Source organism: Phocoena phocoena, chromosome 8, assembly GCF_963924675.1.
Source record: "Phocoena phocoena chromosome 8, mPhoPho1.1, whole genome shotgun sequence".
In the NCBI taxonomy this organism is placed as follows: Eukaryota; Metazoa; Chordata; class Mammalia; order Artiodactyla; family Phocoenidae; genus Phocoena; species Phocoena phocoena.
Genome location: NC_089226.1, coordinates 75,895,998 through 75,917,396, shown reverse-complemented (window position 1 = coordinate 75,917,396; position 21,399 = coordinate 75,895,998). Strand labels below are relative to the sequence as shown.

Sequence of the window (21,399 nt, the reverse complement as noted above, 5' to 3'; positions counted from 1 at the left end):
ATCTAGTGTTCCTCACCCCAGGTGTGGCACTAATCCTCTTCTAGAGGGTCTGCAGGAATAGACTGATTCAGGCTGTTTAATGGATTTAATCTAATCAAATCAGGACTCCAGTGCCTCCCTTTGTCACATCTGATGCCCCCATTCCCAAATTAAAAAAGGAATACACAAGCACAAGCCAGCCCTCTGGGTCCCTTGGTACCTCATTATGTTGTAAAAATGACTTCATCACTCATGACAGAGAAATTAGACAGCCCCAACAGTGGCATATGGCAGCGGGAGAGTCATTCTACCAGCTGCCCACCTGACTCTCTCCTCCCTCAAAATCACGTCCCTCCCCCCAGAGGCTGCTTCTGCACTGCAGTAGTAGGCTGTGGCAGCCGCAGGGGAAGGCAGACCTAGTAAGGGTGGGAGGAGAGGAGGATGGAAGGAGAGAGAAGCGTGTGTCAGCAAACCACGTGCAAGCCCTTAGGGACCCCTCCTCCCAGATACATCTATTCATCTCCTGGAAAGGGTATTTTCTTTTGTCAGAAGAAAAGAAGGCCTCTTCTGCATTGCCCCAGATACCTAACCTATAGAGCCCACAATGGGAAGATGGCTAGATGTTTGATAGGCAGCTAGATGAGTGAAATAGAGATAGTCACCTCTGGCCCTAAAAGACTGGAGGACTATAAACCAATTCCATCATAGCAGGATGGTGGTCTCTTGCAGCAGGCTTTATGAAAATAATCTGAATTATTTTCTCACCAAAAGGAATTTGCAAATATTTCTCACTGGAAGTGTTAAGAAACCCCTGCTTGCAATCCACGTTACAATGGATAAGTAAGTGTAGAGGAAAAAAGATGATAGGAGAGAGAGAGTGAGAGAGTGAGAGAGAGAGAGGGAGAGAGGGAGAGAGGGAGAGAAGGAGAGAGGGAGAGAAGGAGAGAGGGAGAGAGGGAGAGAGGGAGAGAGGGAGAGAGGGAGAGGGAGAGAGTGTTTGGTGATGAGACTTAAGAATCTATTTCCAATGCTTATTACTATATATAAAGCACATCTTCATTATTTTATTTCTGTGAAAGAAAAATGACAGAATAACACCAGTAAAATTATTTCTTTCTGGACTTAAAACATGAAGATGTGTTTAAAATATCTTTGTTCATCTTCCTAAAGATCATTCTCACATTTTCATAATCAGGCAAGCCAGATATTTACCTAAAGTATATCAAATTCCACTTACATAAATGCACATTAGTAAACAGTTCTATAATCCATGTATTAAAATTTGTTCATTTTTAAGTATAAATCTTCTCTTTTTTATATCAGTAGTACAAATTGAGCTGTATCAATCAAAATTGCAAGGAAGAACCTCTTCTTTCTTGTAGACAAAAGCTTTAAACTATCCCAGTCACGCTCAAACCTCGGCAATCTTCTAGAAGCTCAAACTCCCAAAGGGCTGCATCAGGAGAAAAAGTTCCAAATACCATGTTTTTTCCTCCAGAAAAATCACACTATTTGTCTAAGTCATTATCAAGTTTGGATTTTGCCTTTTGCAGGGAAAAGAACAGAAGCACTCATGTTATGGCCAAATCATTTGGGAGCCAGTACACACACAAAAATACAGTATGTTTCTCCTGCCACAAAAATCTAAGAATCCCTTGGGCCTGCTAAAGCCTTCTCTCTCTGATTCGTGGATTTCTGTCCTGGATTTGGGACATGATAGATTGCAGGCACTCATTCAGAGAGCAGAGGGCTCAGCTTGCTACTGAAAGTGAACTTTGCGATAAAGCACATAATATGAGGCAGGGATGATAAATTTCAACGTAGAGAGAGCCTGTGGTCATGTATTACTGGACACCTGAGTTTTAGTCACAATCTCTTTGTGACTTTGAGCCAGTCACTGCCTCCCTGATTCTCTATTTCCTTTCCTGGTGGATAAAGTGAGAGGATTGGATTAGATGAGCCCTGTCCAGGTCTAATATGGCTTCTTTCTGTTATAGGGAGTTCACTATATGCTACAGATACATGTGATCCTCAATCTCTTATCTGAATAAAGAACTGTTTTCTCTTTAACAAAAGTCAAGTTAGAAACTCAAGAAATGCCTGAAAAGGTAAAATGTTGCACTTGGAACTGAACCCTCTTTGAATAAAGGATAGGGGTGGGGGAAATAATCTTTAATTTTCATCAGAGAAGACTAACCTCAAACTTAAATGGATTTCTCTAAGCACATTTATAATACCTGGCCAGAATTCAAAGATTGCATGCACTGAAATACTACACTCTTGGCTATAAGTAATTTTTTAAGACAGCCCTTTACAAGCCTTCAAATGAGACTTATGACATTTTCAGTGAACAATAATTTTAATTGTGAATAGTATGGGAAAATAATTTTAAAGGCAGAAATCTGACATGTGAAAAGAGGTATTTTTATCACAATAGAAATAATCTTTTTGCATTACTAATACTTACAACAAATTTAAACACAAGTGATATCGAGTGCTCATAAGAGGTTTTTTCTTTCAATTTTTTCTGAATTAAGATGTGATTGAAAATAAATGATAACAGCCAACAGTTATTGAGTGCCAGGCATATCTAAGAACTTTACACGTATTCTCTTAATTAGCTGTCATGATGCTCATATCAGGTAGATAGTTTGATTAGCTCCCTTTTACAGAAATGCAAACTGAGGCTCAGAGATGTTAAATAATGTTTTAAGTCATTCAGTTATTAAGTAATACATTCAGAAGTCTGAACCCATGCCATTTGGCTTTAGATCCTGTATCTTAACCACTATGTAATATTGCCTTTTGTAAAAGGTGCAAAACACTTTGTTGTGATGTCTATTTCATTTATTCCACAAGTATCTATTATGGGTCAGGGTCTCTTTGGATAGAGCAGTGTAAATAACAAGGACAAAACTGCTTGCACTCATGGAGCTTACATTTTATTGTAAGAAGGCAGTTACTTCTTAGTTATAGATCAGAAAGAAAAATAGCGGTATGATAGCTGGCAATAGTGTTACATAAATAATTAAAGCAGAGTTGGGAAGTCAGGAGGACAGGAGCAGAACAGGGAAAATTTTTAAATAGGGCTTAAATAATATTGCCACCTAGACAGAGGCAAGAATAGTCTTTGTGAATACAATATCATCCATTAAAAATACAGTGTTGACCAAACTTCCTTTGGTAAATCTGAACCTCTTTGGTTATGCCTTTGTAAAAATTGTGTTGTTTCTCCCACTAAATACTTGACCAGGTTCCTCATCACTCTCTAAATGCAAGATAAAGATAGTTTTTTTAGCAATTTCACGTTCATAAATTTTTGAGTTACTGTAAGCCCTATCTCTTTATTGTTTAAAGACAAAATTAATTTACCTCCAATACCTTCTTATCACTGTATTAAATGTTCTCATCTTAAACATTACAGATTTTGTGAGGAATCTTCCTTTGATTCCCCACTCTAAAGTCCTCCATGGATTTGACTAAATTCTCCGGCCCAGGATGTGCATTAGCCCTTTAAGGAAAGGCAAAAGAAAAAAATGATGCAAGAGGTCTCCCTGAGACCCAGTTTCCTTTCGCCACTACTCTCCCACCTTCTCTCCTCATTGAGCAGGACAGCAAGCATACTTAGAATAGGACAAGAAAAAGGACCAAGAATCTGTATTCTGACCAAGAGTAGGCCTGCTTTTGCTTAATCCATGAAATGGAGAAGCCAAATTATCATTTGTTTTTCATTGAGAAATCTGCCAGGAAGTGTAACCAGAAGCCCCTCTCTCTAGAGGAACTGTCTCCACACACTTCAGTTCCTCTGCTCTAGTTCCACCCACAATGCTGATGGTAAAAACTTTCCAAAATGAGCTTCTTTTACACCTAGAGGGAAAGGACTCTGTCCCCAGTATCTCACCCAAGGGAAATCTTGTTCTATTATTAAATGATTTATAGGGAAGGGAGAATGGGTATACAATGCCTTTAGGTGGAAAACTGGTCTTGCTGTGTTGTTTTTACTGTTTTTGAAAAAGGAAATATACATCTTTCAAGCAAATTCTAAAAATCTTTAAAATTTTGTATTAAAAAAGTCTTCCAAGATAAAATTCTATGTAGCATGTATAGGACTAATTGGACATTCACCAACTTGTCAATAAAGGTGTTTCTGGGTGATTAAGTTATTTATGATTTTTTATTATCCTCTTTTAAATATATTTTTATTTGATATGTAATACTTTTATAATCAGAAAAGGGAATGTTATACATTTTAAACCTGTTTTCACAGGGGGCTATATATTTCTCACTGTATGTTTTGTAATATTATTTTCAAAATAAAGCAAGTATGTAAAAATCTTAAAATGTGATAAGGAAGTGAATCTATACTCTTCTATCTGTTCACAAGATTTTACAATAAATTTTTACTTTATTTTCTCAGTCTTGGAGAATACAAAGCATTGTGTATGAAAATATTGTTTCTCTTCCCTAAATATCCACTTAAAGGTAAGGTGATTTTGGATTCAAATAATAATTCTAAAATTCAGAAAATTTTTCCCTTGAGGAAAATCTACCGAACAAATTAGAACCTGAGTCAACATCAGTCTTTTCTTTACTAAACATGACACAAATGCTAGCAATGAGCTTGATTTTTTTTTTTTTAACTAAGAAAACCTGTTTACTGACCTCCCAGTGTTAGAAAGAGGGAACGCTGGAGCATCCCTGGTGTTTTTTCCTGGCAGGAAAATGTTAGCATTTTAACATTTGGCAAGCTGAAGGTTTTGACTCTGAAAAAAAACTTAAAGGCACAGCCATTGTATTTTTATTTCACATTTTATTGAGTTTTCTTTTTTGGTGACTTGTTGGATGTTTTCCCACTGAAGTGAAAATATTTTACATATGTATGTTTGGAGTATCTTTCTGGGAAGTTTGTTTGGCTTTTAGAAAATATTTTTAGGAAAAAAAGAGATTCGAGACACTGCATTTTGGATATAAAAGCCAAAACTCTAACATGTTCATTACCAGTAATATTCCTTTACATTTTTCTGCGTTATATCAATTTTTAAAATTTATCCCATCCATAAAATTGGGTTCTCTACACAGTTAATAATTTTCAGTTAAACTGATTCATTTTTTAAAAGAATATTTTTTTCTCCTGTTGGGTCTGAGTATTAACCATAATCATGTCAAGGTAAAGATATTCAAAAGGCACTATTCCTAATCTATTGCACTCTCCTCTCGACATTTTGAAGGTCAGTCCAAAAATCCTCACCCTAGGGGCATTAAGCCTAAAATAAATTTCCAAGAATCTCTCCCTAGGCCTTGGAGATGACTGAGAAATCTTGCACAGGAAAACACCTCTAGTGAATGGATTGTAGGTGACAAAAGCCAGGGAAAGGGCCTTGGAGATTTCACTGAGGGATAGGGAGAGACCAGTTTAGGAAAGCAAAGAGGAGATCAAGACTAGAGAGGTGCCCAGTTCTAGATTACTTCCCAGGAACACTTGACCTTTTGCGGGGAGCGAAAAGCGAGAAGTCATAGGTACAGGGTCTGAAAGAAGGCCCAAAGTCTTTATTTGGGGTCTCTATGTAGCAATAACTGAAAGGGTGGAGTGCATCTTTTCTTTCTCAGCTTAATACTTAGATTCAAGAAGCATTTAGTTTTATTTATCAAAATACACACAATGAAGCTGTCTCTCACAGTCGGCGTGCCAGGCTATGCTCCTTGACACCCCCATCCCATCAGTCCTTTCGCCTCGTATTTCGGGGTGCCTCTGCAGGTGGCGCTGGGGGCACTGCTGAGGGCTGGCGCTAGGACCTCGGCTGCAGCCACCACCGCGGCCAGGCTGGAGGCCTCTGGCAGCAGCTGAGCGCCTTCCCCACCCCCGCCCCTACTCAGCAGAGCTCATTAACAGGTGGAGTCGCACCCGGGGCGCCTGAAATCCCGCCTGGCTCCATAGAAACAAATCCTGCAGACCCAGAGCACCATCTGGGCGGGCTGTTTTTTGCGCTCTACGGGGAGGTCAGCATCACACGGAGCAGGGGCACCCGAAGGACGTGCACACCAGAGCGCAGTGACGCCCCCCATCCCTTTGTGCGCTCGGCGGCGCCGTCTCTGCTCCCCGGCTCCCCGCCTGGCCTCAGCCCCTAGCAGCCACGGAGGCACGTCGACCATTTCTCGAGAAGCAGGTTACGCCAGGGCAGGGAGGCGGCGGCGACAAAGTGCGCCCGCCGTGGAAAACCCAAATCCTTTGGGGCGCCTTATTCTGGAACGAGGCACAGTGTTCGAGCCCCGCGAGTGGGTTCCAGGGTACTAGGAGACCTCGCCCAGGAGTTCCCCAACCCCGCGGGGCCGTCGCTCCTGCCCGCGGCCTCCGCTGCCCCTCGGAGGGTATAAGTCCCACCTCCCCGAGCCCCCGCCGGGCTCGATGCTTTACCTGTTGGCGGCCAGCCGAGAAGCGATGTAGCCGCCCGGAATCTGGGTGATGATGTAGCCCCAAAAGAAAGAACCGTGGATCATCCCCACGGTTTCCGGGTCCCAGTTGAATTTGGCTTTCTAGGGGAGTAGGAAAACAACAAAACAAAAAACAGGTGGAGGGAGAGAGTAGAGTTAGTGCTTGGGCTGAAAATTCATGTTCAGTAATTCTCGGTCGAACAGCCCTCACCGCCCGGGGTACTCCCAGCATTCTGAGCATGGGGGTGGCTTAATTTTCGTTTCGTAACAAAATTGAAGCTGTATCTTCTTACGGAGAAGAAATGCCTCTTTTAACTGAAAAACCGTGCTCGTTTGAAATGGATTGTGATTAATAGCGAAGTTGGGCGCCCTGGCTTTGCTCCCCGACGACTGCCAGGAAGGTCGGATCACCTCTGCGAGCGAGGAGTCATCAGGGCTTGAGTTTGGGAAATGAGGACTCCCCACAAAGGGATTCTGTTCGCTGGCTGGGGAAAGAGACACCTGACGCGGGTCCACTTAGCCGACGCCGACCACGCAGTAGTGGAATCGCTTGGAGAATGGAACCCAGCTGGAGAAATTCTGGGGAAGGGAGGTGGGGAGCTTGGGATGGAAGGTGCTGAAGTCGGAGGACCTAGTAGGAAGGATGGTCCCAGCACAATGGGGATGGGCATAGGCCAGAAAGATTTGGAAAAGCCCGGGGAAACTGGGGGACTCAGTGGAGGGGAAGGGGTTGTTCAGAGGTGGTCAGAAGAGCGGGAGAGGGTGTGTCTGAAGGTCGGGGCCTAACTCCGCCCTCACCAGCCTGGTCCGCCGCACAAGGTGAACCTTACAGTACACTGGGGTGAACTCTCTGCGCAGGAAAGATGAAAGAGCCCTTATCCGGCCTGGGGAACTGGGGACTCTTATTTTTCCCCCCTTTGAATAAAATTATGAAACCAAACGCACTTTGCACTGTTTCCCGGAATACCCAGGGCCCATCAGCGCTCACAGCTTCCCATCCACAGCCCGTCCCAAATTTTGCATTCCAACCCCCAACCCTTGCTCTGCTTGGCTTACGTTAGCTCAGATCACTAAACAGGAAGTCAGGACCCACGGGTTTCTTTGACCTTGACGTTGACCCTCCTCTCCCTAATCGTCACCCAACGCACATCCTAAGATTACGGGACTGGCTTCCCCGTGACCCCGAGACTGTCCTGCGCTGCATCGGCTCCTCTCCGACAGTCAGGTGGGACGCTCCTAAAGACCCCTCGGCTAAAACTGCCCATATGTGTGCACAGTTGTTTGATTTGTTTTTCGGTTTCGTTTCATTTTGGTTATGGAGAATGTTGGCGAGAATTGGAAGCCGGGGAAAATTATAGCTAATCTGCTGCTCTATTCTTCCCAGTAAAAGAAAATAGTTCGATTTAGATTTAGCGGACAGTATTAAGGACCAATTCCTTGTATAAAGTCACTCTCCTCAAAAACCTAGTGAGCCAGATGTTTTATTTTACACTTTGCAGGGGAGAAGAGGAAGGCCCAGAGAACAGAAGAGACTTGCTCCAGCCTGAAAAGGGCTTGATTATACTGTCGCGTCCCAATCTAGAAGGGCAGTGCTCGAGGGGCCGGACAAGCCTTCCTCATTCAATGGGAATAGTGGGGCTCAAACAGGTGAAGTGGCTTTGCGAAACCACAGGGCCAGCTGTTGCCCACCTCCTTGATGACCTTGCCCCCGCGGTGGATGGTGCTGTTGTTGACCATGTCCACGATGGCCACGCCCAGGTTGCAGCGGATGCCGAAGGAGATGCAGAAGCCCAGGCCGCTCATGATGGCGATGATATAGCGACGTGGCAGACCGAAGCACCTGCAGTCGCACAGCGGCGCCTTCTTCTCAGGCACCTCCAGGGGCTTCCCATCCTCCGTCAGCTCGATGGTCTCCCCAGTCTCCTGCTTCTTCTCCAGCACCCTGCGCGGCACACCGTGGGGAGGCAAGGACGCCACGGGTTAGGCACCCCGACGCCGGCCCGTTACCAGTTCCCAGGACCGGTCAGGACTCGGGGGGATGGGCCCTGACCTGCTTCCCCTCCCTCAGGGGTTAGGGTGCTGGGGCGCCACCAGGCTTCAGGACCTCCCGGGCTCTCCAGCCTTCTTCCAGGCTCCCTCCCCGCGGCAACATCTCTTCAACTTTAATATCTTCTGTCCTATGGCAACCAGTGCCCATTCCCTCGGGATCCACCCCACAGCGCCTTGATTCACGTACACCGCCTGAGCCTAACTTTCTTGCGGGGTCTGCAGTTTGTAAGGGTGACCCGAAAGGCGCCTTCTCAGCGCCTGTATAGACACCTCCCGCGTGCAGTGCTCTGCCCAGGCGACAGCCGCTTTCATCCAGCCACCCAGCCTCCCGAGGGCTGCTCCCTGGTGGGCGGGCCCAGGCACAGTCCTGCACCCACGCTACTCCTTCCTTCCCAGCCAAGTTGAAGCTTTCCGGGTTGAGGACACCGGGATCCAACCCCCTACCCGCCAGCTAAGCCCGGGAGCCCCTGGCACCAAGGCCTGTCCCGTCCGGTGCCCAAGCGGAGAAGGTCTGCGAACACTCTTTCAGTGTCACGCACTCTCCTTTCCCTTCCTCCAGCTCCTAGGATGCCAGTTCAACATTTACTCTCCTGTTACACAGCTTACTCTTTTATCCCTTGTTACTTGAGTTTGAAACAAAGGCCTCCACAACATATGGCCGACACCTAAGATTCCTACTGCCAGAACATGAATAATTAATTATTCACAATCTTGTGTCACTACTATCTCAGTTACAAACACCGAAAAATGTCATGGACCCATTTCCAAAGAAGTAAAATGAGACTCCCAGATTATACCAATGCACCCGCAAATCAACTCTGGTAAGATGTTCCACACCAAGGTAGAAGATCTCACATTTATGTTTCGTTTTGTGTTTTTTAACTTGCATAGTATTTCCTAAGATTTCACCCCACTGATTCAGTTGCTTTTAGGCTTTCTTCCTTGTGGGGAGGGGAAAGGGGAAAGCAGAGTGATAGAATGGTTTTACTAAAAGCTGATAGTGTTGTTTTGGTCCGCAATATATCAGCAAAATTTCTGTTTAAAAGAAGAGGAATGTGAAGGGTAACACACCGTGGACCCTTGAGATGGATATTTAAACAAAGAACCTCTCTGTTTACGATTTGCAGATGTTTTCCAATCCACCATATATCTTTTTTCTATGTGTGCCCCTTTAAATGATTATATCCACACACAATTGTTTTCATACCCGCAGGTAAAGCGAATGAAAATTTTAGATCAATTTCAAGAATGCATAGCTTGGGAGACAGCTGTCAAGCAATCTGAGACTACCAGAAAAAAAATGTCAAACTTCCAAATTCTACAAAATACCAACTGGGGAAACATCATAACTGTATTTGCGGTTATGTTAATACTTATTCCTAAAGCCCAATTCCAATGTTAGCGTACAGAGCAATTTATTCTAAGAGAGAAAAATTCAACAAATGTGATTTTTTTTCATATTGGCTTCATGTGCTCATATATGCAAAGTTAAACTCTGCACCTGAACTCCCCACCTGATGGCAGTTGAGCTGGGAAAGAACAGCTCTTTCCAGGGTAGCTGCGGGACTGCAGGGCCTTTGCAGTATCTACTGCCGCATAGGTGCATGATGGTGCCTACAAGAAGCCCACCAGGACCAGAGAGATTTGGAAAATTGGGAGGTGCCTTGGTCATTTTCTTTACATATCCTATACGTTTCCAAAGGCTTCAATTTCTCAAATGCAAAAATTAGCGCTCTCTTAGAATCATTTATCCTTTTGTTTCTGCCCCTTCTTCTTGATTTTCACATTATTAAGAAAATGTGTATTCATTTAATATTCTTGAAAAAATTTAAAGTTGTAAAATTTACAGAATAATTAGTATAGTGACTACAGGGAAGATTAAAATTTTAAATCATTTCTAGTACTTCCAAAGTCATTTTGCTGGTTATTATTATGGCTTTTCTTAAAAGCACTGTGACATTTCCCATGCAAGAAATAGACTTCTAGGAGAGGTCAAATAATTAAAAATGCATATACATTGTTTCAGATTTAAAGAGAGGAACTGTTTCAGCTATCAATTATTGATATATTTTGATTCTTCTTCCTTCAGTACAGAAGGAAGATTCCACTGGGGGATTCTCTACTCAAGTGGTTTTAAAGCTGAGACCCAGCTTTCTTTTCACCACTACTCTTCGGAATTTTATTGTTTAATTTTTTAGGTGGTTGTGTTTTTTATTCATTTTTCTGCATTAAAGGAATTTACTTTGGTGTCACTATAAGCAACACAAGAAAGGCTCTTTGAACAGGTGCAGGTCATTTCTTAATTGTAAAGAGGATAAATCCTCGGTAGGAAAGGATAAGAATCTGCAGGTACCAAAACAAAAATCACACACACACACACACACACACACACACACACACACACACACACACCAGACAGGTTAATTTAGTGCAACATTCCTGAATTACTAAGTAGGTTTCCAGAGCAGCCCCGCTTCAGCAATGAGCAACAAAAAAGATTTTCCGAACATATTACAATCTCTCTAAGCAACCAGGATTTAAGGAAATAGCTCTGCAGATTTTTTTTTCAGGCTGAGTCCCAGGCAAACAGAGGTTTGCTTTTCCTTACCTGTAGATCTGGCCGAGGGATTTTCCAGCAAAATTCTTTAGTCCCTCTTTTCCTGGGGTCAAAATCCTTTGTTTTACCGACTCCATTCCTGCAAAGCGTGGTGTCGGCTCTTGCCAGATTTAAATAGAAATCGCTAGGAAAGGGGAGAGTTGCGCATATTGTCTTAATCGCTTAAGGTAGTTGTAGGTTTTTTCTTCTCAGCAGAACGGTATCGGTGTGCCTCTTGCAAGAGTGCGAGTGAGAGGGGAGGGAGAGTGAGAATGAGAATACAACAGAATAGCTGCATGCAACCCACGGGTTTCCTAATAGGAGAGTTGGTAGACACAATCAGAAAGTCTCATTGGAAGGGGAGGATCCGGTGGCAAAGGGCGCACGCAGTGCCATGGTATTTGGGCGGGTGCAGATGAGTCCTTGTCCTGGAAGTCAGTCCACTGGAAAACAATGTAAATTCCCGGTTTTGAAAGCCTTGTTGCTGTCAAATCTTCTGCCTTTTAAACGTGGGCGGAAATACCACAGAACCCTTGTGTAAGGACAAAGTCAAAAGAATAGTACTTTTAAAAATGGTGCCTTTGCGGTAAGGAGCAGAGCAATTCCAAAACTCATGGGAGCATCTTAGGTCTCAAGTGAGCGATACTGCTTTAGTTTTTCCTCCTTGCCCACGATCTCCTCCCATCACGCCGGCGCAAACTCCGCTCTGCGGTAGTGTCGAATTAAGATGGAGAAAGCTTGCTGCTCTTTGAGGACGTGAGTAAATAACAGATACACTGTTCTGATTTGGGCAGCGTCAGGGAAGATTTTGTTTTCAGCACCGCTGACAGAGCCCGTCTGGGCGCTTCTCGGAAAAATGGTTCAGCACCAAGGACAGAGTAAGTTTCAGGAAAAGGGGAGGTTTCTTTTGGCTGGCCAGGTTGCCAACTTTCTAGGGGAACTGGGAGGATGGCCCTGACCAAAGACTATACTGGGGATCTTCAGGAATGGATGCTATGGAAACCAAGTGAGAAGAAGTCATCATCGCCAGGGTTTGCAGGGAGCATGGTGCATTTAGCTCTGCAAAAGAGAAAGACTTTATTAAAAATTGACAAGTTACTTCTAGTTTCCTATGTTTTGCCCAGCACGCTGATGCCAGCTCTGACAGTGTTGCAGGGAAGGAAGATTACAGCACATTTTACTTATGTTTGTGTTATTCGGGGCACCGGGGCTCCCTTGAATATAAAATATATGTATACAAAGTGCATAATTATATTGTTCCTGTGTTTTGTTTTAACCCCTGATAGGTAAGAAAAAAAGGAAGGAAGATAGAGAAGGAGGAAGCAAGAAAGAGGGATAGAGGGAAGGAGGGAGGTGGGGGAGGGAATAGAGAAATAATTAAAAAAAGAATAGTTTTCCTGTGTTCTTGGTTAAATAAAAGACAAGCAGTTTAATATAAATTCCTTGGAATTGTATACTTCTTCACTTAACTAATTTTCAGCACACTACTGAAATACCAATATACTGATGAAATTTGTGGCTATACCTTGTGCTTGTTAACAAATTATCATTGATGATATTTTCAAGATTTATTTAAAATTATTTATAATCGTTTAAAATGTAATTTTTATTTTGTACCATCTTCTCCTAAAGCAGAACTACAGAGAGAAATTCATGTAAGATATTTGCTTTCACATATATAGGAATAGCATCAATGAATCTATTTCATTAAGCAAAGCAAGAAAACAATGCAAGCTTAATGTTAATTATTAATGCATTTGACATGAATCACGGACCTCTTAGATGAAATTCAGGCAAATAGTTACAAAACAGATTGTCCTTGAAACACATTCGCAAAGTCAAAATCCTTGAATTTCCTTTAAGCCAACAGGGGGAGTAGATTTTTCTTAGGGATTCTGTTACCATATCTCAGAAGTATGGATCCAAGTACAGAAACATGGAAGAATATTACCCAAATAGGCCAAATAATACAATGAATATGCATACACTGAATGGATAGCTGAAAAAAATTTCAAAAGTAGCTAAAACTACCATTACTAAATTTAATATTTATCAAATTATATTTTCTATGAATTATAATAAAGAAAAGGATACCGGAAGCATCTTTCTCTTATTTCGTTATGCATTAAAATATATATTGCCTATTACAATACTGAACAAGATTTTTCTAAAACTCTGGAATGCCTCGAAATAGTATCTACCCCCAAGGTGATCAACTGTAAAAAGGGAAAAAAGAAAACTCATTAAACTACCTTCCTCCAAACAAAAGATTCAAGCTAGTCAGGACTTGACTCATCAAGTGTTTTTCAAAATATCTAAGTTTTTCAAATCTTTAGTGACCAAGTTCATTAAATTTAATTCATTTAGGGATATCCATTATTTTGAAATTCCAGAAAGTTATATAAAAAATAGAAGTCAAACAGATATCTGTGAAGCTACGATGGTGACATAAAAATGATTTTTCCAAGCATTCCTGCCTAAGTTTCACCCGAAATGATTAGAGATTTAAACCACTGGCAAACTTGATTGCTAAGTCATGTGTGTGTGTTTATGTGTGTGTGTATATTCATATATGCACATATATATGAATGATACAAATCCAACACAAAAGCATTGTTTGTAGAGTAAAATAATTACATTCATCTTATTGAAATCAATGTCATTTGGCTCTCTCCTCCATTCTCTTGATAAAAGTGTGAGTGTTTAAATCAGAATTACTGCTAATATTAATCTATTCATACTAAAAATATTTATTTAGTGCTAAAAATTTCACTAGGTTCTGAGGCTGTTCCCTGAAAGATCTCACAAGCTGCATGGGAAATAGACACATAAATACAATGACAGATACTTCTGGGTGAAACTGGACAAGTTAAGTAACCCAGCCTGGGAGTATAAAGTGTACAGAAAAGATTTCAGGAGGTGATATTTCCTTGTCTGTCTTAAGACTTGAAGAGAAACTTAGTCCTGTAAAAATGATGACAGCCCAGGAAATTGGGTGGGGAATGATGGTGGCACTTGGGGAGATCCCAGCCAGAGGAGAGACATCTTGAGCAAAGTCATAAACAAGGGGAAAATGTTGTATGTGAAAAATTACAAGAATTGTTGCTAGGCTACAATTTAGGCTATTCTTAACAGCTACACCCAATATTAGAGACACATATTTACATATTACTTAGTAATCCAACATATTTTCTTCATGCATGGTCCCCAAATCCAAACACTGAACATGTACTTTTGTGACCTTACTTTCACCAGATTTATCTTTATGCAAGGAAATATTAGTAGTTATACATATGGCATTCATTTAGGGACATTGAAAAAGTCTTCCATTCTCTGGACACCTTCCCTTACTGTTAATATTTTCCATCCAATTTTAGCCTTAAATTACATTATTAGGCAATTCTTTCTCTGGTAGAATTGTCCCCTTTATCCAAGCACTCTTAGCAATAAAAGGAGAAGGTTTCATTGACTATAACTAACATGTGTAGTGTTACAATTTATGAATGACTTTCATTTACATTATCTCATTTATTCTTTGGAATGATTCTTCAAAATAACTAATTTCATTCCCAGTTTATTGAGGAGGGAAATGAGATTTAATGAATTGCCTGAAGTCATGCAACCAGTGATGAAGAAGCAGTATGGGTTAGAGTAGTTTTTCACCATTTAAGATTTTGTTAAAATACAGATTCTGATTCCATAGCTCTACAGTGGAGCCCAAGATTCAGCAATTCTAACAAGTTCAGGGCTGCATCTGTGGATCACGATTTGAATATCAATGGTGTAGATTATGAAATGTGAAATCAACTGACCTGCGTTTGGGTCCTGGCTCTGCTGATTAGCATCCCTGCAACTTTGAATCAATTACTTAACTTTAATAAACTTTGGTTTCCTTATTTGTACAAATGAAGGCTTGCAGTAAGTGATCTCTATCAGCCCTTCCACTTATAAAAGTCTCTGACTTTTTCATTAATTTATTCATTGATGTAGAACACTATTTTCTTCATTTCTTCCACCCTAAGATTTTTTTTATTGTATTTGAACTAAACAGCTAATAATGAACTGAAAAAAAATGCCAATGATATAGAGAAATATGTTCCTTTCTGAAAGTTCTATTTTCTTACATATTTAAAGAAGTCAATTTATTGTTTGTGTTTTACTGAGTATTTTTAAGTTTTATAAGCAATTGTTTAAATAATTGTCATCATAGTAGTCTTTGAAATTTACATACGATATTACCCAATAGCAATGTTACGTTTGCATTTGTTTATATCTTTGTGGTAGGAAATACTTTTGAGAGATCATTTAAATGTCTTGCAAATGTTGCCCTCTGGTGGAAGGATATGTTATTATTTTAGAAGCAATTGTCTTTAATTATGTAATTAAAACTGTTTTTCTTCCTTCCTTCCTTCCTTCCTTTCTTTCTTTCTTTCTCTTTCTCTCTTTCTTTCTTTCTTTTCTTTCTTTCTTCCTTTCCCTTCCCTTCCCTTCCTTCCTTCCTTCCCCCTTTCTTCCTTCCTTCCTTTCTTTCTTTCTCTCTTTCTTTCTTTCTTTTCTTTCTTTCTTCCTTTCCCTTCCCTTCCCTTCCTTCCTTCCTTCCCCCTTTCTTCCTTCCTTCCTTTCTTTCTTTCCTTTCTTTCTTTCTTTTTCTTTCTTTCTTCCTTGCCCTTCCCTTCCTTCCTTCCTTCCTTCCTATTTTCCTTCCTTCCTTCCTTCCTTCTTTCTCTCCTTCTCCTCCTCCTTCTTCTTCCTCTTCCTCTTCCTCCTCTTCTTCTTTTCTTCTCTTCCTCTCCCTCCTCCTTCTCCTTCTTTCTTGGCACTTGTTAAATTAAAATCTACACCTAAAAATATGAAGCATCCTCTGTGGGCAATATGTTTGCAATTACCTGACAAAATACGAAATGTCCTTAGAAATAACTTGGTTGTCTGGGAGTCCCTCAGTTAATGAAAGAGTCATTATAAAGAAACTTCACTCTGTTAAGATTTAGAAATGACGTGGTAATCATGGGGTAAAAATGGGTTAATGTTTTCAGTCCCAACAGAATAAATTGTGATAATTTTATAAGTATTTTGAAATAGTTATATAAGTTTGATAAGCTTCCTTTCTCATCACCAAATATGCATATATATATATATATATATATATATATATATATACTATATATACTTAAAGACATTATAATTAGGGCTATTTATAAATCACTGGTAAGGTGTTTTTCAGGCAAATTTATTTCAAAAAATATTTATCAACAAATATTCACTCAACAGATATTTGCACTCACTGTGGGCTAGGTTCTCTCTAGGATGTAGTAAACCAGTTGACTCAGCACAGTTTTATAGCTTTTCATAGCAGTTGTACAGCGTGCACATTCCTAAAGAGAAAACTGCGTTGGAAAGGTTTTTTATAGTATGGCTTTATTTGACTTTGAATACTTAAACCAATGTTCATTCTAATTACACCCTTCTTTCAGGTTGAGGCTATACAAATAAGCCCTAGGATTCATCTGTGACTTTTTTCTTACCAAGGGTTTTTAAGTGGATGGATTTTAGTTCAGCTTTATTTGACTTTGCAGTGTTAGCTTCAGAGACATTTCCAAGAAATTATGATTATACAATTTCTAGAGAAACAGAGATAGAAGAAATAATTTAGTTTGTCTTACCCACATCTGTGTACATAACTCAGTACTTTGCACTGCTATATTCAATGGCCTAATATAAATTATCTTTTGATTTACCTGTGGTCTGTCTGATTTAAAATTTGGAAGTAGGGAGTTCTAAATAAACTGTAATCTTAAGTATATATAATTAACTACCAAAATACATGTATATAGTCATATACGTAATGTGTCCTTTTTGTGTGCATCTTACTCTTTATAATTTACCATTAGAAAGATGTATACATTTTATTCCATTTCTTTCTTCGTGTACCCAAGAGGAAAAAATTCTCATTCACTTACACAACATTGTCCCTTGGAAAAACCCAAGTGTTAAAGTGAATGAAGACCAACTATTTCTCTTCTAATGCCAGAAAAGTATTCCTAGTTTTGAATCCCACACTATATACATAGAGCAATGCGATAAATTACAAAAGGACTTTGAAAGTATTAGCCTCTTTAAACTCTCAAAAAATATTTTTCTTAAAGTAAAAGCTGTGATTGTATAAGAGAATACTGGAAAAAAATTAATAGAAAAGAGATGCAACTTGTAAAGAGAATTAAAGAAATACACACTTCAACATGAAGGAGACTAAAACAGAGATCACCCTGACTTAAGGTATTTTACAGACTAATAAATAGATTAAATGACAAGTAATATGTAATGTTCTTCGGGTCTGATGAAATATTACCTAATTGAAATCTCTCTCTCGCTCGCTCGCTCTCTTTGAGTCCTATAGGGATGCTATTTTGCTTTCATCATCCTGGGTTACTGATTCCCTTTGGGTACCATTATGCTTATCATTCCAGATTGTGGAATATGGTATTCCTTGGAAGAAAGCACATAACATTATTGAAATCACCCACTTGGCTGCAAACACCTAGAGATTGTCTGTTTAACTTCTTCACACTGTTTTCTAAGTCATACTGTGAGAGGCAGAAGGTAAAAAATTTCATTTCTAGAATATTTAAAGTTACCCTTTCCAGAGTAAATATCTGAATACATAGTTTAATAATAGGATAGAATATTTAAAATACAGAATATTTAACTGCTATAAGCATACTCTAATCATAATTTTGGAGAAGGAACAACAAAAATGTAATGAAATGCAATGGCAGCTATAAATGTTTTCGAACTGCTGCCCTCTAGTGATCAAATAGAAAATTTTCTTTGACGTAAAAAGGCTAATCTACAGCTAGTTGATTTTAATTTTTTGAAAGTCAACAGGAAAACATGCTTCAAATAATATTTATATTATATGTATGGCTTTTTTCCTAATACAAAGAATAAAAGGGCACTGATAAATCAGGATTGAATAATTGTGCAATTTACACAATTTTTTGTGCTTGTCAGTGGGATTATAATAACAGTAAATACACCATTATACCGTGGTGAGAACCACAGTGGGTAGGTTTTATTGTGTAAAATGGAGAGGCTGTGGTCATTCACTGAGACTCTGGATACAGAGTGCCAATACGTTCGGTCATTCATTGTGGAGAAGCAGAGTCAGAGCTCTTATCAAACCATACCTGAAACCTGCCCTCTAACTAGACTGATCTTCCAAATTTTTGAGTCAATGAACCCCATTTAATTAACACTTAAGCCAATTGGAGTTGGAGTTTCCATTACTTATGACTCAGAGTATTTTGATTTATCACCTTAAAAGTATTTTATGAATGGATAAATGGATGAATGGAAAAAGGATGGATAGACAAATCCAAGGTTTAGAATATAAATTAAAAGTACTGGAAAGAGGGAAGGGTCATGTAAGAATAATTATAGAACAAAATATTAGAAAGGCAGAACAGGGTAAGACAAAAGGTAGCCTTAAATTTCAAGTTAATTCAATTAAATGTTTATTACCATTGCTAAGTCATAATTACATGCTTTTACTGGATACCAGGGAAGAAGAAATAAATAAGACACGTATCTTGTTCTCAGAGGCCTCAGATTTTAATTAAGAAATTTAGATTTTTTTCTTATGGATAATTGGAAAAAAATTTTTAATCATGAGAAAAGAAATGATTTTATCAAGCACAGTAATGTTCTTAGAATTTTATCAGGCAGCAGTGTGATAAACTGTGTGGAGAGAAGATGAAGGCAAAGGGGTCTCAATTCAGAAACTAGCTACTGTAACAGTCTGTGTGTGAGCCAATAAAATATTTTAAAATAATAGTCTCCTAAAAAAAAAAATAGTCTCCTTTCCCCTATGATCATCAGACTTTTAAGTCATTCAGGAATTGGGGAAAAATTATCCACAGACATGTAGATAGTACAAAAGAGCCATCACTAGAACACTTGTTTAGATCAGTTTGAAAATTATGGACTCAAATGACATTGGGAGATTGCTTCTGTGAGATAACTTAATTTCTAATAAGTGTATTTTATTTCTCCCTAGCCCACTCTCCTGTTTTCATCACTGGCATGACCCCAGACATTCAAAGAGAAAAATTAGCACATTTTTTTAGTGAGTGGAGAAAAGGAAAATGTCAATGGCAAATGGCATCAATCAACAGCCCTTACTCTTCTACCCTTGGGCCCTTCACCATCTAAAAATTCCTCCTCGGGAAAGATGCAGCTAACAATGGATCTGATGGGACTGACTCCTTTTAGACTGAGATGACTCAGGAGCAAATGAAACCCCCATTCTTTGGCCACTTGTATTTTCCTTCTAGGGATAGTCCTCAAGGTTGAAATGAGTCTTGAAACAATATCAGGACGGGCAAATTGTGTGCAAATCAACCCCGATATTTGCATGGATCTCAGCTTTCTTATAGTGCTTCCTATCCTGGAGGCTATAAGATCAGAAGAGGGTAGATGGGGAGAGGAGAGTAATTTTCAATAGTTCATGACTTCATATTCCCGGGAGGCAAAATTTTGGTAATAACAGAAATTAAAGAATTTTCTACCATAGCAAGTAAGACAATACAAACATATCTCTAATGCATTATACATTTTACATTTAGTTTAACTTTTATTTTATCAAAGTGATATATGAAACTAGATTTAGAAGTCAAATTTTTTTTTAACAGCAGCAGTCCTTTGACTCATTTAACCTACTGACAATTCTTGCTACTAAGAGGTACCACTTTTGTGGAGAAGATTAAATGAGTGTGTGTGTGTGTGTGTGTGTGTGTGTGTATGTGCATGTGTGTGTTAAAGGATAAGGGAGTTCCTGGCATAGAATAAGCACTATATGTGTCAGCTACTATATTCATTACACTGCTCTTGTCTGATGTTCAATTTTTGACATCTATTGACATCCTCCTTTGAAAGATGAGGAATTAATTTTAATTCTGCTTTACACTTCTCCCTCTCTCTCTCTCTCTCTCACACACACACACACACACACACACACTTGCTATCCCCCATTCTCTCACTAATTTTATTTAAATAAAAATGTAATGTTAATATACCAATCAAAATAATAATGACAAGCAACTCTCACAGGATCACGCAGTTTAGTGGCAGAGTTAGAATTCCACCTCAAGCCATCCACCTCTCCCTGCTCACAGCCAAACTATAGGGCTACTTTGCTTTCATTTCCTTTCTGTTTTTTTTTTTTTTTTTTTTTTTTTGCGGTATGCGGACCTCTCACTGTTGTGGCCTCTCCCGTCGCGGAGCACAGGCTCCGGACACCCAGGCCCAGCGGCCATGGCTCACGGGCCCAGCCACTCCGCGGCATGTGGGATCCTCCCAGACCAGGGCACGAACCCGTGTCCCCTAGCATCGGCAGGCGAACTCTCAACCACTGCGCCACCAGGGAAGTCCCTCATTTCCTTTCTTATATACCATTTTCTTTTCCCTAGAGTCCATAACTGTATCCTGCTATGTGTTGATGTTGTTTTATTATATTTCTATATTCCTGTCATTAATCCATCTCAAAACATACCAAGAGAACTAATTTCTCTTGATATAATCAAACTCATCAGGTAATCTATTAGTTTCTTTTTCTCCCCTGGATACATTTCTCCTGGAGCTTTCTGCCCTTCAGTCTACACTAGATGCTTTCTAGTTCTGTCATATAGATGCCAACCTGGAGTTCTCAGTCACCATCCTTCTGGGGGGCTTTCCATCTCTCTTCTGTGTCACCTCCTTGCTTTCTGGATCCTATATCCTTCCTGGATTACATACTCCCACAGTTTCCTAAACCAGGAGCCTGTTTATGTATATAAACAGGGGCCTGCTATTTATTTATTTATAACAAATCTTGTTATTTGAAACACTGCAAATGTGAAAACTGATTTTTTCTACCTTCACACTTGATTGATAGTTTGCTTCTATGAATTCTAAGTATTGATACAATATTTTTTGATGGTATTATCTCATTGTTTTCCATCTTCTAATGTTGCTATTGGGAAGACTAATACCATTCTGATTCCTGAAGCATTGTGTATGTTTTTTCAAAAAATCCTTCTCTGGAATCATTATGGTACTCTATCTCTAGTGTTCTGAAAATTTAATAAGGGACTTTTTGTTGTCTTTGTGCTTGTCACTAAGAGGCAGAGCCTTGTAAGTCCTTCAAATCAAGAAACATTCTTATTTAATCTTCCTGATAATTTCTCCTCTTCCTGTCTACAGGAGTTCTCCAAGGTTTTTCCTGAAGAAGATTAAACATCTGGTAACCAGCATTCTAGGAGCTGAACTGAGAAAGGAGCTGGGGATAGAGTCTTACTATTCAGTATGAAAAC

General features: G+C 39.8%; 1 protein-coding gene across 1 annotated transcript in view; it reads right to left on the bottom strand.

Annotated features, from left to right (window-relative positions):
* SLC17A6 (solute carrier family 17 member 6) overlaps nt 1–11,258 on the bottom strand; it is a 37,548-nt gene extending 26,290 nt beyond the window's left edge. The window contains exons 1-3 of the mRNA XM_065881679.1: nt 11,066–11,258; nt 8,098–8,350; nt 6,392–6,510 (exon numbers count right to left, since the gene is read on the bottom strand). Of these exons, the coding sequence (XP_065737751.1) occupies nt 6,392–6,510; nt 8,098–8,350; nt 11,066–11,151 (458 nt within the window). The 5' untranslated portion in view covers nt 11,152–11,258. The remainder of the gene's footprint in view (nt 1–6,391; nt 6,511–8,097; nt 8,351–11,065) is intronic.
* Nucleotides 11,259–21,399: the final 10,141 nt, after the last annotated feature.